The sequence below is a fragment of the Papilio machaon genome, chromosome 21 (assembly GCF_912999745.1).
Source record: "Papilio machaon chromosome 21, ilPapMach1.1, whole genome shotgun sequence".
Classification (NCBI taxonomy): Eukaryota; Metazoa; Arthropoda; class Insecta; order Lepidoptera; family Papilionidae; genus Papilio; species Papilio machaon.
In genome coordinates, this window is record NC_060006.1 from 4,571,111 (window position 1) to 4,589,351 (window position 18,241).

General features: G+C 33.6%; 2 protein-coding genes across 3 annotated transcripts; one reads left to right on the plus strand and one right to left on the minus strand.

The window, feature by feature from the left end:
* Positions 1–45: 45 nt before the first annotated feature.
* On the plus strand, positions 46–7,085 carry LOC106714480. The gene is made up of 6 exons (XM_045683042.1): positions 46–469; positions 781–925; positions 1,430–5,792; positions 6,439–6,572; positions 6,741–6,889; positions 6,981–7,085. The coding sequence occupies exons 1-6, from the start codon at positions 167–169 to the stop codon at positions 7,047–7,049; spliced, it is 5,163 nt and encodes a 1,720-aa protein (XP_045538998.1). The 5' UTR covers positions 46–166; the 3' UTR covers positions 7,050–7,085.
* Positions 6,412–16,485, minus strand: LOC106714516 (luciferin 4-monooxygenase). Of its 2 annotated transcripts, XM_014507574.2 has the most exons (13): positions 16,411–16,485; positions 13,332–13,491; positions 12,271–12,478; positions 11,510–11,708; positions 10,948–11,070; positions 10,551–10,725; positions 9,910–10,050; positions 9,582–9,707; positions 9,201–9,284; positions 8,857–9,003; positions 8,253–8,418; positions 7,487–7,623; positions 6,412–6,481 (listed from the first exon to the last, which is right to left on the minus strand). In XM_014507574.2, the coding sequence occupies exons 2-12, from the start codon at positions 13,485–13,487 to the stop codon at positions 7,496–7,498; spliced, it is 1,653 nt and encodes a 550-aa protein (XP_014363060.2). In that variant the 5' UTR covers positions 13,488–13,491; positions 16,411–16,485; the 3' UTR covers positions 6,412–6,481; positions 7,487–7,495. The 2 variants fall into 2 exon arrangements, with proteins under 2 accessions (XP_014363060.2, XP_014363059.2); XM_014507573.2 differs by lacking the exon at positions 6,412–6,481 and having other exon boundaries at positions 7,239–7,623.
* Positions 16,486–18,241: the final 1,756 nt, after the last annotated feature.

The window sequence follows — 18,241 nt, forward strand, 5'->3', positions numbered from 1 at the left end:
TCCTTGTCTTTGTTTTGCTTTGTTCCTGTTGACTTCGTGCTCTTTGTCTTTGACATTTAAATTGACAACTTTGTGACGTCTTGTTTTAAAAAACCGTTTTTGAAAATCGAAAATATTTAGCTATGTTAAAATTTACAGATTATTTTCTTCGTACCTAATTATAACTATGGAAGAAAATGTCACTGATAATGAAGTGTTTGTAAACGCCACAATTGATGAAGACTCTCGGTCAGCGGTTAATTCACTCATTTTGGATTACTATCAAAAGTTTGGCAGGAAACGTGATTTAGAACAGTTTTTCTCTTTGTCGACTGCTGATAGCGATATTCGTGACCCGTCCAGTTTATTTTGGAGGAAAATGAAAATGCAGTCCGATTCCTCTGACTCTGGTGAAGGTAAAGCTGGAACGTCTACAGAGTTGTGCAGAATATCCATCAAATGTTCTCTCCCAGAACACTCAAGTTCTCCGGTAAATATATATTTTTCTTGACATTTCTCTCATAATATTCTATTCATTCATTCATTCTAACAGATCTTATCTGTTTGTTAAAAAAATATGTTATTACTCTCGGAATGCAATGACAATCAAATTGGTTTTCTTGGTTGAAATATTATCCTTTGCATGAACAAATAAAAATTCAACCTCCATCTTTTAACATCTGGCTTACTGACTGAAATAATATCTTTCTATAGAAAAAAATAAATGCTAGTTATTTTGAATTTAATTTTTTATTAATTTATTTCTAGTGGTGATGATGATGATTTTTTGTCAATTTTCAGGATGACACTCCAAAATCAAAAGATGATTCCACATCACCTCCTATAATTATTGAAGAAGCCACATCTCCATTACAGACAGACCACCACTCACCACCTCACTCGGATAATGAATCAGTCAAATCTGATGACAATAACTCTCAGAAATGTAAGGCATATTTTATTCATATTTTCTTAACACATTCAGTGCCCTTAACTAATCTTCCAAGTTCATTTTACAGTGTGAATATTTTCTCAACTTAAAAAAAGTAAAAAATAGTTTGAAGTAAAATGTGTTTTCGGACTTGAAATAATATTTTAACACCTTAAATATTAGCCGACTTCAAAAAGAAGGAGGTTATCAATTCAACTGTATTTCTTTTTATGTGTGTTACCACGAAGCTCCGCCCCTGGTGCTTCGATTTTGATAAAAAATATTTTAATTGAAAGTTAGAGCTTGCATATGGGGAACCCATTTTTTTATTATTTTTCAAAATAACTAGAAGACTAGTAGAATTTGAGTTATATATTGTAAATCTACTGATCTCCACGTTTATAGTTTGTAAAATTAATTCCACTCGTAAATATACTCTTACTTTAATTTTACTTCCTCTTAAGTGTTACTCTTCTCATTAAGTTCCTCTTAAGTGTTACTCTTAACTCTTTTTTACAGCAATTGATCCACAATTAGAAACATCTGTAAACAAGCCATTTTCACCAACAAGTAGTATAACATCACAACGTAAGTTAGAATGGGATTCTTTGGGTGATGTTGGCTATGGTAATGAGAGTGACAGAAAGGCATCCGGATCCGGACTAAGTACATTAGAGAGATTGGCACTACATCAACAGTATTCTAATAATGATCCTATGAATGATACAAAGTATGGTCTACCAACATCACAATCAACACCAGTAGAGACCAATATTCCACACAAAAGTAAAAAAGGAAATGTAAAAAAAACTACGAAAATTTATAAAAAAGATGTTGATTTTGTAGAACTAAATGTTCCTGATACATCTGAAAGCACAAGACCAATAAATGTTAATTTGACGAAGCATATTTCTTTTAATGTTGATAAAGATGGTGATGTTACAGTAAAATCATCCAATGATAATGTTATTTCACCTGAAAAAATTTCAGTGGTCACAGAAATGACTCCTCAAATGAGAATAGATAAAGAAATACAAACAACTTTGCCACATAATAACATTAAAAAATCAATAAGTTCTTTTGAGAAGCAACATAATGTGCATGTATGTGCACCTAGATTTCCAATATTACTCAATTTAAATACATTGAGAAAAAAGAAAAGAAGAAAGAAATTTAAAATATATAGAAAAAAAATTAACAGTAGAAGCAAGAAAAGGAGTAATTCATCCAATTTACCTGAGAAAAGTGGGGATCAAATATCTGCAGCTGAAAGCTTTGAATATATGCCTGGACATATATATAATCAAAATCAAGTAAATAACAACAGTGTAAAAGATTCAAATAGTGTCGGTAATAAATCAAGTCTTGAATCAAGTGTCGGTTTTACAACTGATTCCAGTAAGACATCGAAAAATTCATTCACAAGAGACTTAGAAAAAAGTATAAATTTACTCAAAGAGGCTTTACAATCAAAGTACAATAATTCAAATTTAAAAGAAAAACTTATTAAAGAAGTAGTTCAAAGATTAATAAAATCGCAATATAGTGATGATGATAGCGGTACAGTTTTCCTGTCAGGTTTGAGTTTCAATAGTAAAAAATTGGGTCTTCAAAAAAGAAGTAACCATACCACCACAAGCACATCTGATGGTAATGAAATTGATAATAGTAAACAGTTAAAGAAGCCAAAAAAGTCTATTTTGCGTGTCGACAAATTTAATCCTAGTGGAATGGCATCTACATCTCAAAGTACTCCTAATTTATGTACTTTGGTGCAAACTGAAAAAACTATTAATGTTATTAAAACACCCACATTTTCCAACACAGACTCAGAACTTTCTAGTAGAGAAAGAAATTCAACTGATACTATGCCAAAGATGTCTTCTGAGGATCTATATAACAAGTATTTAGATGCATTAAAAAGAGAGCAGGTACATAAAAAACTTCTAAAGAACAAGGAAACACTTTTGAAGAAAAAGTTGGTTTGTTCTGATACATGTATTAAGGCAATGTCAGAGCCTCATGAAAAGTCTTATGATAGATTATATAAATTAGTTAAAGAACTAGCTCAAAATGATGTTGGTGATGGTTCAGGAGATGCAACTAAAATTGAAATCGGTTCCAATTCTATGGATCCGAAAAATAATATTAAATCACAAAGAAATCACTCAGTTTTTACTCTATCATCAGGTAAAACTGTTCGACAATCGAAGCATGTTAAAAAACATCAAAGAGATGTTAGAGATACGTCAGAGGCTGGTTGCAGTAGAATTAATAATAATAGTTGCTGTAACTCACAACATTTTCACAATACTAACTGTTCATGTAAAAAGTACGAAAGGGAGAAAATATCAGCTAGAGATGCCTACTATGGAAGCAATAAAGAAGACAAAAATAACTTAACTTCAACTAAACAATATGTAGAAACGGGCAATACTTCACCCAGATCACCTGATACTGTAGTTTCACAAAATAAGGCAGATGTGCAATTTGTTTGTTTGTGTGCAAAAGAGGCTATAGAGACACAGGATGTACCTGAAAAATTGCTTATTTATAAATACTCAAGATTAGATGGTCCACGGAAATTGGGTTTAGATGTAATGTCTAAGGCATCAAGTTCTGTAGGCATACAATGCTCAACCGATTGTGTTTGTCCCAAGAAACTTAAGAATACAACCACAACCACAAATTCTTTAGATCAAAGTACTAACAATACAGGATTACATATGATACAGAGCTCTACTACTGTTATTAACTCTGCAAGAAAGGCATCTAATTCATCTCAAACGTATAGTAACATTGATGTACTCTTGCGATCTCAGTTTAGTGACACTATCAACACTTGCACTGAAAGACGTGCCTCTGAATATATGAAATACAAAAATTTTCCTCCTTACAAACAAGGAGGAAGTAAAGCTACTGCAAAATTACCTATCACACGAGCAACACAAACACAAATTAGCATTGATCCAAAGATTTCAGACCCTACATTATCTGATGTTCATTTTATGAGTGATTTTGAATGTGTTAAAGTAGATAAAAACGAAATTGGCGGTAGTCAAACAAAAAGTATAACAAAACAAACGTTTTGTTATAACACTAAGCAACATATTGAAAATGATCAGGAAACCTTTCCGAGCATTTATGAAAGTCAAACCGATACAATCGATGATCGAAATGAGATGGGTACTGTGAAAAGTTCTGATGACATTACCTATACAGATACAAAAAGAAACCATGACCTGTGTGATAAACCTAATTTGCGAGACAATAAATATAATGAAGATAAATTTTCTATTCCTATTAAAGGAACAAATATGACTTTAGTAGTTAGTCTAGGAGGAAATACGCCGAATATCGATAATTCTAGAACAAATGTAGACACAAAAGAAAATTCTCAAAACAATAATAAAGACAAAGAGTCAACCGGGAAAAATTCAATGGCGGAAGATTATTCAAGAGGTGTACAGTGCACCAGTACTGATATTTTTACACAAATGAATAATGAAACACATCGAATTAAAGAAAGAGACGCACATTTACGCAATCAACCCAATCCTGGTACATGTTACAGCAATGACCATACAAAATATACCTATGATAAAATATTTCCAGTAAAGAAATGTGACAATGAAAGCAGCACAAAGTTTAGTACATATCCTACAAAATCACTGAATGCAAAAAAACCTTTTGTTAGAGCAAATACAGATACCCATTCCATACAAAGCTTTGTCACAAATATTCAAATGAATAAAAAAGTTGATGTCGAAACACAGAAAGATCTTAGTTGTGACTTGCAGCAAAAAGCGGCTACTGAATTTGCAATACCCAAAGGATCAAATGACAATGATTCATATAAAAGATGTAAATCAAATTTAGTAACTGATCAAAATTTCACAAAAAAGTCAAGTAATGAAAGCAAATCTGACGTAGAACATGGAGCAACCAAGGATCCTATATTAAATATGATCCAAGACATAACAAAGCGTTATACAAAAAAAGATATGGAAAAAGGCAAAAGGAAAAAGTGTTTTAAGGAAATAATAACAGTTTTAAATTATTTGCTAGATACTGACGAAAGTAGCTCAGCTGACCCAAAAAAGAGTTGTTTATCAAGTTCCAATACTGACGGCGCTTCAACTGTTGACCAAATGCAGCGGCGAAATGACTCAGAATTTACAATTAAAAAATCTTATGTCGACAAGGGAGTACAAATGTCGATAAAGAAAAATAAGAAAGAAAAATTTTGTACAGAATCATCAGACTTTGCCACATCCAGTGAGATGCCTACCACTTCAACAGATTCCGCGGCTTGTAAAGTATTAAATAAAATCAAAAAGGAATGCGAGAGATATCATCACAAACGGTGCAGTACACACAGCACACAAAAGAAACGTGATGAGTACAGCAGTACTACGGTTAATTGTGAAAATTGTAACCGAGGGCATTACTGTTCATGCCGATCTAAATGTAAATCCCATAAACCTAGATCGAGCGTTGATAAAGTAAAAAAGAAAGCTGTCGCTTACAATTTAATAATACAAACCTCTGACAGTGTTGCCAGTGAAGAAACTATGCGTGATGAGGGTTGCCGACCGATAAAAAATGTTATTGTTAAAGTACCTTCAAAATTTAAAGGTTCTAATGCACCTTTCCAAGAAGTAGCTTCAAAGATTGAAAAGAATTTGCCACAATGCAGTCGATTTGAAAACAAAATACATCGATCTAAAAGTTTGCCAATCGATAGTGAGATGTCTAGTGAAGATTTTAGCAAAAAAATGCGAACTTGCACAGTCAGAGATTATTTGGAAATGAATCGACCGGATTTCATCGACAAAACTACAAGGCGACAAGATTGCTTGAAGATAATTAATCAAACAAGGTAAAGAAAGTCTTTTCCAGTTTCGGAAGTAGATAAAAATATTGCCTAGGCTTATACAGTTATTTTTTTTAATAAGTACATTAGTGTTCAGTAAACTAATAGAAATTGTAGAAAGGATATTACGATATTTTTTTATTAAAATACTCACCAATTTCTCTTACTTCAGACCTGGCGATAATTGTGGCCCTCAAGGCTTGAAAATGATTGTAGTTCATGCCCCAAAATGTACTCGTACCAATTGTATGGAACCTTGTCATGTATATTGTTCAGGTATTGCTTTATACATTTTTTTGGTAACTAACTTATTAGATTTTGTATTTTAGACCGGTAAAGTAGGTTTAACTAATTATGTAATAGTAAAATGCTACATCATAATAAAAAGTGGTTCCCCGTTTCGAATCTGTAGTATCCTTTTAAATGGCTAATTAAAGCCTACTTATTAATTAAATGAAACTTAAGGTAAAGGTTAGATAATATGTTCTAGGTATGCCACTAAGTTGCAACCAGTGTCCAAATTCTTTTGTGCAATCGCTTCATAATGATGTTACGGGAATTGGTGAGTTAAAAATTAGATTGTCTATGGACAAGCAGGAGTAGTAAATAGCCACAGTATTGACCATAGACTTGTTTTTTTTTTAATATTTAGGTCCAATGAACGTTCTGCCAGCCGCAAACTGCTGTCACAGCAACTGGAACGGCAACAAACATTAAACGCTCTCAGCGGTGACGATTTACAACATTTTGCAAGGCAATTGAGCAGCCAACTTCGACGCAAGAATGGTAATTGTCTAATGCCGCAATCTTTTGTGGTCATTTATTGGTTACTAAGGGTCTTTTAGCGTAGATCACAATAGACCGATACGAGGATAAAAATAAATTTTAGATTTGTGAATAATATAAAGACTCATTTGATAAATAAATTAATAGACATTTTTTTTTATTTTCAAGTTGCCCCAAAATTTATAAATGAACGTGAAATGAAAAAACATTCCGAAAAAATTTACAAGTCTTTGCCGGAAGTTGTACAGAAGAAAGAAGAATTAAAGAAAGATAACAATAAAAAGACAAATTTATTGATGGCGAATATTTTTAAAAAGGTAATAAAATATGATTTTTTTTATAAGGCATCTATACATAGTTGGTGTTTTTAAAAGTTTTAATTACTAATATTGGTTATTTTCGTTACAGAACCTTCAAAAAAAGGTGCTTAGAGGATCTATAAATCTCTCAAATTATAGCACAGTTGTTAAAATATGACAAAGTAGTAAAACTATAATTATAATAAAACGATATGATACACGTGTTCATTGATTTGATGTACTGTTTTGTTAATGTATTGTTAAACATTGTTCTTTTGACAAAATACAATGGAAATCAATTGCTCACATTTTTTATTTATTTATTAATGTTTCATAATAAAATAAACAATGTCTAATGAATGAAAATAACTTAAAACTATAAAGATTATTGTTCGTGAAGAAATACCAAAATAATTGCAATATCGTGAATAAATACAAAAATATTTAATATGTGGTCCTTCGAGTTGGATATCATTCATCCTAGCGGCGGTTAACGCTTATTAATTTTAGTATCATCAGTCAATATTCGTGCTAGGCCCTAGCATGAATATTTGTGGCAATATAAGGTGTTAGGCCCACTGTTTTTATACAACTATTTCAGCAGTGGAAACTCACTTTTACATGTTATTCTTTTACCATAGTAAGAACCAATTCCTTTAACTTTCTTCTGTGAATTTTCGTAGTTGCCGTCATTGGTATTTCATTGAGGAATATCACTCCGCCTCTTAATTGTTTAGTATCCGTTAAGTTATCTGAAAATGGATATATTGCTATATTTTAGGTAAATAAGTTATCGCTCTAATTTAATGAAAATTAAAAACAAGTTTTTGTATAGGCGTTTGCGTTTCAGTAGTACAGTCAGTGTCAGTCATAAATATAGTGGCAGTCAAGATATCCAATAATATAGGAACACCTAAAGTGATCAAAGTGTATCTCAAGGAAATAGAGATATAGTTCAATTTCGTCTAATGTTACGATATTTTTGCATACTTTGGATGCTTCGTTACTATTGACGCTATGTCTGTTACTATAAATATGGGCACTTTGAATGTTCTCATATATATGACGATGTGAACGCTCCGATGTTTTTGCGCAGAGTGGATGCTTCAATTAATTTGATGACTTTGGTTGTACTTATATAATTGATCACTTTAGGTGTTCCTATATTTTTGGATATCTTGATTGCCACTATATTTATGCAGCTGACTGTACAAACTCTCGGTATTTGAATGTTTCGTCTCCCTGAGAATATCCCACTCTATACGGTGACATTTCAGTGACAATTAACTCATAAATAATATTACCGTTCTAGCTCTGTAGTATGTTCCTATGTCGTTTACATTTATACAATTAAAATCTTTGTTATATAAAATCAGCTCACCTTTAACCAAGTCCTTTATTTCTTGAGCTGTAACTGTGTGCCCTGTGCGTACAACAACGCAAGCGACTGGCAACTCTCCGCATTCTGCATCAGGTATACCTGCGACTGCCACGTCTTGAACCCCTGGATGTTGCCGTATTACGCTCTCTAATTCTAACGGTGAAATCTAAAACATCAATGAATTGGTAGTGCCTCGTGAACGACTAAACTTAGTGTTCAATTGTATGTGTTTAGCAAATTATTCGATAGTTTACTTTTTCTCCGTTTTCGGAGAGAATTTTTAAAGAAAACAAAAAATCATTGCTTATCTTCGATACGTTGTTACGTTGCTTTAAATGAAAAGTTTATAAGGGTAAAAACAAAATAAGTATAGCAATATAAAAAATGAAAACTTTGTCATTCTGTTTCGCCTAAGGGCGCAGTTTTATGCGTTGTTAAAGGCCCGCGAATGGTGCGAGACATTTCCTGTTCACACATGGCATAGCGGTCGCATTCGAAAACCATTTTTATTAATCATTAGCCTTTATGCGGGGACTCCCCGTATCGTATGTTAAAACCGAGTTAATGACTAAAAAAATTGCGCCCCAATGCTAGTAGTAAGTACCTGATGACTCCTATATTTCAACAACAACTTTATTCGTTCAACGTAGTAGTAATTATAATGCTCGTCTCTGTAGAAAATATCTCCTGTTTTAAACCAACGATCTTCTGCGAATGTTTCACGCGTTGCTTGTGGATTTTTGTAATATTCCTAAAATAAATTAAAACATAACTTCATATCAAAAGAATGTAATTGTAACAAAAAGAGTTCTCTGTTTGCAAAAGAGTTGCTTATAACATGTGATTGGTAAAAAAAATATCTTTAAAATTTACTATATTATAGAATAATAAAATTCCTTAATTTTGGGATCATAAGGGAATGACAATTTTTAATATTCTTTATTTTACCTTAAAAATACCTGGGCCTTTCACCCATAATTCTCCCGATACATTTGGTTCTACAATGTCTTTCTTCGTGTCTGGATTTACTATCTGGAAAGTATTACAATTTAAGTTACGTTTTAGACCCTTCGTACACAAGGGAACGTAAATCGTCGAATGAAGTTTGGTTGCCTCGCGAGTATCGCGTTATGCGCGTTCCGTTCACACAACGTTAAATTGACGTCTATTCTATGGTAAGGCGCATAGCGGTTAAACTCGCCGGGTTGCAAACATTTTTTTTTACTTCTTTGTGTCAGCTCGGTTGAAATTCGTTTTTTCGTAGACAGTGGATTTCGTGGAGATATGGTTGACACAGTGCTTTGTTTACTATTATTAAAAAAAACTCACCCGATATTGCAAGCAGCCAATAGGCTTCCCGCATGACTCTATCGGTCCATTGTCTTGCATGAATGCGATACTAGATAGTTCAGTCATGCCAAATATGTTCAGGACTTCTGTACTGGGCATGATTTGCTAAAATAAATATGTGTGTTTAACGGTCGTTTTTAATTACGTAACGCAAAATTTTATATAAACATTAAGATAAGATATTGTTTAAACAACTTTTCTAATAAGCCGAGTGAACAAAGTATACTATAGTTAAAAAATATGTATTCGAATCTCGACCAAAGCTATAAGAAACTATAATCTGGCTTCAACATCGTATAAAACTCACCTTTAAATCCTCAAGAAGTTCCCGTGACACAGCGCTGCCGCCTAAATAAATTAGTTCGAAACATGACATGTCACAATTTTTAGCTATGCCATTTTTAAGCAGGGTTGTCATGAGTGTTGGACTCATGATCGTGAAAGTGGGCTGAAATAATAAAAATAACTAAGTAAATGAAACTAATAAACTTAAATTTCATCTTAAATCTCAACAAAAACAAATCGATTTAAAAATAATAGCAAATAAAAATCAATCTACATTAAGTTGTAATTTTCCAATATCAAAATCACTAGCAAAATCAAAAGCAACGTGCTAGCAAAGTTTCCATTCTCTTTAACAAACAGTTTCTATGCAAGCTAAAAACAATCATTGGTTCGTTCGGAAAGTCATTTCGTTTTTTCTCGACTTAGGATTCGTGTATTTTCGACGTAGATGCACCACGCTCTGGAAGGTCGGTTGGAGCTGATAAAGGCATTATTAAACGTAGCAAATAAAACAATGAAAATAAAAATAAAAACGAAGTGACTTTCCGAACAACCCAATAGTTTCAAACTCCTTGATGATATCATGTATGGATAAAGTATACTGTGCCGACCTTCTGTATCAAAAGGCAATGAAGAAACTATTATATGACTTAATTAACTCACTCGGTATTTTTGAATGAGATAGGCGGCGTGGTCCGGCGTAATAGACTCAGTGCTCTGAAGTCTGGTGTACCTTAGTATCGGTGAAAGTACGAAGTTGATGATTGCAGTCATCCATTGCATGGGCGAACAAATCAACGCCAGGCGCGTCGGACTTGGGAAATTGGATTCCTTTATCCTGGAATACAGGAGATGCAAGTCTATATATTTTTTGAGTGTATTTTAGCTAGTAGAAAAACAGACGTGAAGTAAATGTTATAATTTTAATTTCGCTTGATGTCTATAGTCTGCTTTCCCATCTGAACGTTTTTTATGAGGAAAGATTAGAGGAGAATGTTGTGAAAAATATCAGTTTTGCGTGTGCTGCAAAATAGATTGGAACAGGCAGTCTCTTACTAACCATGTGTACGGGTTTGTTATAGCTAAATTCTTGTGAGTTACTGCAGCCGATTTAGGTAGACCCGTTGTTCCACTTGTGGCAACGAGCAAAGCTATTGTCGTCTCTGGATCGAAGTCTGATGGTCTGAAATGAGGGCAGTTAACTTATTAGTAAATTCTCATCTGCTGGCGATTTAAACATTACTGCGAGTAATTTCCAAAATCTACATTAAACAAATAAAGAGAATATTAATATACTAGCTTTTGCCCGCGACTCCGCCGCGCGGAATAAGAAAATACTTAATTAGTAGTCTATGTGTTCTTCCAAACTATGTTCTACATCTATGTCAAACTTCAGCCAGATCCATGCAGCCGTTCTTAAGATGCCTTCTAACAAACATTCTCATTTATAATATTAATAAGAAGTTTTTAGACAATACAGCCGCGGCTGAGTCTTAGCCTGGTCAAGAAAATTTCTCCACGCCGGTCTACTTTGGGCTTTTTGCGTCCAGCCCTTAACGCTCTTAAGAAGTAAGATAGCAAGACATGGGTATTAATATTAGTTTTTAGTGAAAACAACTTACTTATATTCATCAAAAGCCGAATCATCTCCATATTTCCGAAGAAACTCTTCATAATTAAAGTGATAATCTCCCTTGTCAAACGTAATGATATGCGCATTGTGATCCAATTTATTAAGAGCCAGTTGTGCGTCAGTCGCTTTTTCACTTTGACAAAATATTACTTTCGGTCTGCTCACTTTAAAACATTCCTTCAGTTCGTCTGAAAAAAAAAATCATGTAAATATTTATATCTGTGTAAGAAAACTAAGCTTATTCTTATGCAAATGTGATTCAGGACAATAAAATAACACATTCCAAGTCTGAAATTTGAATCCGACATGAGAAAAAGTTATGGCGTTCTGTTTCCACATAGATATTGCCATCTCTCTCATTTTTTTAAAGAAAACTGAGGGCCTAGCACGAATATTTGCGTAGCATCGTCGAAGTTTGTGTTAGATTTGTTCAGTCCTCTATCAGATGTAAGGTAAAACGACAAATCTCATACACATTTTGTCAACTTTTGTCGAAAACGTAATGAATACTTTCTCGAAAATTATTCGTGATAGGCTCTCAGAGATAACTAGAATTGATAAGAAGACATGTCGAGTTACGATAGTTAATATTAATGCTAACAATAGACGGTTTTTAGTAAACATTGATATTTAGAAAGAAACTACAAGAGCATCAAAATTTAGTTATTTAAATTTTAAATTAAATTATTATATTTATAATAACTTTTACAAAGATACATATAATTTATGACAGTAGAAATGGTTACATACTAGGTCCCAAAGTTTGATCAAGTGCAGAAGTTCCAACTCCGATATACAAAGATGCGTAGAAAGGTATCGTTATATGGATGTGGTTGGGTGCCATTATTACAATGATGTCATCCCGCTTTAAGCCAAGATTCTTCAGAGCAATGGCACACTGAATTGATCGTTTTAACACCGACCCGTTGGTCTCAGATTCACCTGTAGATCCATCAATCTGTGAAGACAAGATTTAAATAACCTGACATGTAGTTTAAATAAAACTCTAAGAAGTGCTAAGGTTGCTGTTGAGCATTACTGTTTACTATAGAAACAATTATAGCACATCCTGTTAGAATAAAACAGAATAATAATTGGTCACCGGAATTTCACGGGTATTTGAAAAAGAACATAGTTTTCTTTTGTTTGAAACATGTATAAAAAATATTTTACTTTAAACAAATGGGAATCTTGGACTTAACGACCTTTTTTATTTTTAATCTGTATTCATATTATTAGGTACTTTATATTCTATGACAGTTAACAACTACAAAATAGGTAGTTTGTAATCTGTACATTTGGTATTTGAATATTTTAAAAATAAACTGACAGTAGTTGCATGAAGGTAGTTGCTGAAAATATTATCGGGAATTCGACCGATCGTTAACTGGAATGCATAAGTTATTCATTTTCTTCGTTCCCTTTTCGCCGCTTTTCCTTACAGTTTCATTAAATTGTTTTATGTTTTCCTTTTAAATTTTATTGAAATTGTGAATCGCATTGAATTGAAATTATATGGTGTAAGTTTTGTGTGAATCACAGGTGATGCTGTCTGCAAATATTTTGGAACTTACAAATTTTGGCGTAAAGGTGAGACTCCTTGTTTTAGTGATTAATCAAATTGAAACATACTTTAAACTTATACTATATTGTACTGTTACGAATATTTAATTTACTATGAGTTTATTGCATCCATTGATACCTTTGTATAAAAACATATCAACATCTCTTAAATTCTCCTCGAAATAATAGTAACAACAATTTGTTTTAATACGATTGTCCAGCAGTCGAATGTTAGTTGCTTTACTTACCTGTAGTAGGAATTCCGGGTCATCTTTTAGACTTTGAAATATCAGTTTGCCGAGGTGAAATCTATCACTTGGTATTCCACTTTGTGCAATGATACGACTTGTAAGATCGTTCATAAACCAATGCACTGAATCATTCATACGCTTCGGCAAAGACATTTTTCTAAAAGTAATTTATATAATAATAATTAAATTAAAATTAATATTTTACACATTTAAAATCAGCTAAACATCAATTCTTCGGTTTGGTAAGTGCTTTAATTCATATTTGAATGCAATTTTGTTTTTTAATTTTTATGTCACCATAGAACAAAAACAATGTTGACCGGTTTAAATAATTTCGTATAAAAGGAAAAAAACTGACTCTTCTGTTTTTTTTTTCATTCAAATAACTTAGTGAATGGTGAGATAAATATAACGTAATACCTATATAACTCAAAAAAATATTACATCAAACATCAGGCTATTTTTTACATAAGAAACGCGTGTATGGATTTCTAATCTGACACTTGCGTCTTCTTCTTCTTCTTCTTCTTCTTCTTTTAATTAATACTGGACTCCATCGTAACTTCGATGATTTTGCCAACGTCAAGGTTGAAGATAATTGATAATGAAAGATGTAAACAAATAAGAAAAAAACAAAAAAAACTACAATAGCTAATGGCAGTCCAGAAATACGAATTCCAGTATGCTTTGACAAGTGACCGGTAGCTGATGACTTCAGTTGGGACACTGAAAAGGACAACACAAGAGTTAGTAAACTATCTACAGTTTAAAATATCAGAGACTTAGACAATTAAAGATTAATTTTGTTAGAGATTAAAAATTTAAATAAAACCTTCACCAGGGGGGTATGGGCCAAAGTTAGTAAGAATGGGATATTAATAGGTCTGGGGATTTCGTTAGGAAGGAGGTCATATAGTTGAAGTTGGAGATTGGGACAATTAAAAAATATGTGTTCTATGGACCCTTCATCCGTACCGCACTCACACAAGGAATGATCTCGAACACGTATTTTCGCGAGAAAGACTGGAGAAGCTACAAAGCCTAGTCGTAACCGGGTTATAACAGAGATTATACTTTTCTTAATCTTTCCATGCTTGTTAAACCACGGTTTGGATGGAATACTTGGTTGTATGGACGCATAAAATTTACCCTTAGATTGACTTGACCTTTGCCACAAGGTGGTCCAATTCTCCATCATGGATGATTTGGCGGATATGCGTAGATCTCGGGGAAAACAAGATTTGTACGAATCAGAACCTAAGTAGACTGCGGCCTTTGCATGTGAGTCTACCGTTTCGTTACCATTGATGCCCGAGTGGCCAGGGATCCACGCCAAGACAACTTCAATCCCGGAGCAGTGACAATTATATAGGAGCTGTTTAATTTGAAGGGTAACGCTGAAATTATGACGGGACCGGAAGGGAAACTTTAAGATATCTAATAGACAGCTTAATGAATCGGAAAAAATTAATGTTTTGTTAAGTTTACGGGACTCAGCAAAGGCGATAGCTTCTAGCAACGCAATCGCTTCAGCAGTAAAAATGGAAGTTAACGGAGGACATTTAAAGTTCAAAACAATTTTAAATTTAGGGAACCAAACAGCTGCCCCCACAGGACAATCAGGAGACGACTTTGAGGCGTCAGTAAACATTATGTTCCATTGGGGCCAGTCCGATTCCAGAATAGAGTTAAATTTTTGGTTGGCTGCAGGAGTATGCTTCTCAATTCCAAAATTTAGGATAACTTTAGGAGAATAAATAAGAGCGTCAAACTGAGTTGCGTAGACAGGGATTACAACACCTTGTTCGATAGGGGAAGCGGGGACTATATATTTATTAAACGAATTAATAAGCAAGGGGGGATCTTTGTTAGACCAATAGCTGGAAGTTGGAATTGAATGGGAGAGAGCTTTTAAGACGCGGAGGAGAGGATGATGTTTAGTTTGGACAACATTACAAAAAAATCTGTCAGACAGGAATTGCCTACGGAGATATAGGGGGGGATCCAGACATTCCACTTGCAGAGCGTTGACTGGTGAGCATTTCATAGCACCAGATATCAATCGTAAGCATCTGGACTGTATCTTATCTAATTTAGATAACGCAATTTTATTACAGGGTTCCAGAAGAAAACCACCATAATCAAAGTGACTACGGATTAATGCATCATATATGAGTTTAAGAGTGACAGGATGAGAACCCCATCTAACCCCGGTAAGAGTTCTTAAGATGTTTATGCCCTTTTCACACTTGCGTCTTATCTTAATTGATTGTTATCAATAAACAATTATACTATCAATAACAATAATTATAATTTCTTACAAATCACTGTTAATTTTCCTATGTATCAATCTGTTGAATCATCATCTCCCTGGCCTTATCCCACTCACATGGGGTCGGCGCACAAGGTTTAAAAACTTTAAAGTTTAAAGTTCATTTTTACGACCTCCGCCTGCCTGACGCCAACCAATATCGACACGTTTTAAATATTTAAAAAGCTCTTTGATATCATTTTATAAGTCTATCACGTGATATTTTGTATTAGGAAATGTTTTTTGTTGTTAGAAAACTCTATTTGTTAGATTATAAAATTCCGTTTAGTTATATGACGCTGTATTGATGAAAGACAACGGTATCAAGGTGTCATGTAAAGGATGGCGTCGGTGGCCCCGTCAGGAGGAAGTGCTTTGACGTCACAGTGGCAATCGATTGCATCTGGTTCACATTATTCCATTCCAAGTAATAAATTAGATGAGCCGATTCATTCAAAATAAAGATACAGAGTTACTGTTTGTGAGCGTAAACATTTTCTTTCACTTCATAATTTTAAAACTATCTTAAATTCGCTTAAATTTAAATATTTAAGTCCATTCATTAATACGTTAAGTCGCCTATATATTGTCTGATCTTCCAAAGTGAATCCCAAATTGGTTCAAGCGGTGTAAAAAGGCGGTAAATAAAACTTATTACAAGAAAAAAAAACATGGTTTACATTAATTTAATCATGCAAAATACGCGCTAGTCATTGATTCGCGGAAAAGTAGGCCTTGTGGCTAATTTAAAGAAACTTTACTCACATTTATTTGTACTTTCCGTTTAAAACAAACACTGATTCTATATTGAACATAAGTGACGTATCTGAGAAGTTGTTATGTACTGCACTTCACTACACACGAACGATCCTTATGTAATATTAGTTAAAGTAGTTTTATAATAAGGCCGTGTTTACATTGTAAAAAATAACTTCAACATGTTTTGAAATTTTAAAATATATTTAAAAATACTAAGGTTTCAAATATTTACTTTAATTAAAAGTATATTAAATAAAAAACATTTCATTTTGGTTAATACTGAATTACCTACATGAGCTTTGCGTTTTAATTTTACGTGAAAGATATGAACACAAATAAAAATTGAACATAGAATTTGCACCATATTAGATGCAGTTTTGCGCTGTAAATATTACAAAAAAACCAGTCAGATTTGTATAAAACATAGATCGTTTCGGTTCCGGTTTTTGCGACATTATGCTTGAGGCCTAACGTTGGTAAACAGACGGAACATCTCTCGTGTTATGTTATGTTCTTTTATCTTATGTTTAATTATAGACTAGCGGACGCCTGCAACTTCATCGTCGTAGAAAAAAAAGTATCCTATAATATGGCCATATGAATTAGCTATCTGTCCTTCTGTACAAGTCCCGTCAAAATCTGTCTAGCTGTTCCGAAGGTTACCCGGAACGGCGGCCTTGCGGACAGACAGACAGACAAAAAAAATGGTTTTTCGTTATCAGCTACTCATATGTATGATATATTTGTTTTCTATATTACATACAGACACTCCAATTTTTTTAATATGTATAGATGTATCCATCATACAGATATTAGATCATATATATATTGAACGCGGCACGAATTCTTCTAAACTTTCCATTCATAGAGCGCTTCAAACATCTCGGTAATAGATACGTTGAACAAGGTTTTCGTTTCCAAGGAGATAAAAATATAATTAGGAAAAAAATAACTTATACTGATTGACTACGCGAAGCAACATGTGGTTAAAAGACATGAAAGTAGATCTCTGTTCTCAATATTGTCAATAAAACAGAAACTTCAGCTATGGATAACGTAATCGCTATTTTTTATAATAAATCAAGGCGAGTTTCTATATCGCTAAAATGTCAAGGTTAATATGATATTTATTTTTGTAAAACTTCGACCTTTGCACTTAACTATAAGTTATCAGTCAGTCTTGTCAGCAAGTCAGTGATTTTTACTTAGTTAAATTAATGATTATAAGATGACCATCAAGACAGATGAGACGTTAGTTATTTTCTGTAGTTGTATCGGCTTGCTCAGTTTAGTCTTCATCATCAGCTCACTATATGTCCCCATTGAGGGGCTCGGTACCAACTCCAAGTTAAGGGTGACTAGGTCATAGTCAACCACACTGGCCAAGTGACTGACTGTGGCGGTGACTGTGGCGGTGACTGACTGTGGCGGTGACTGTGGCGGTGACTGACTGTGGCGGTGACTGAGTGTGGTTGACTTCACGATGTTTTCCTTCCCCGTAAGAACGTCGGATAAATGTACATATCTAAATCGAAAAACACTGTACATGGCGGGATTCGAACCCAGGACCTGCAGATTGCAAGTCAAGCTTAACCCCTGAACCACCGACGCTCCAGTTTAGTCTTGTCTATTGTTAATTAATAGACTATAATATTGTTAAGTATAGATCATGTCATAACACTAGTAGTAGGTCTATAAAACATAACAATGGTGGTTGTAATAAAGAAGTTGAGACTTTTCGCCGAAACTCGTGAAAACAAATTCTTTGGTTCACTTGACCTTGAATATTTTTTTCCAAATTCGGGTTCGATCATGATTTCCATCCATCCATATAAAT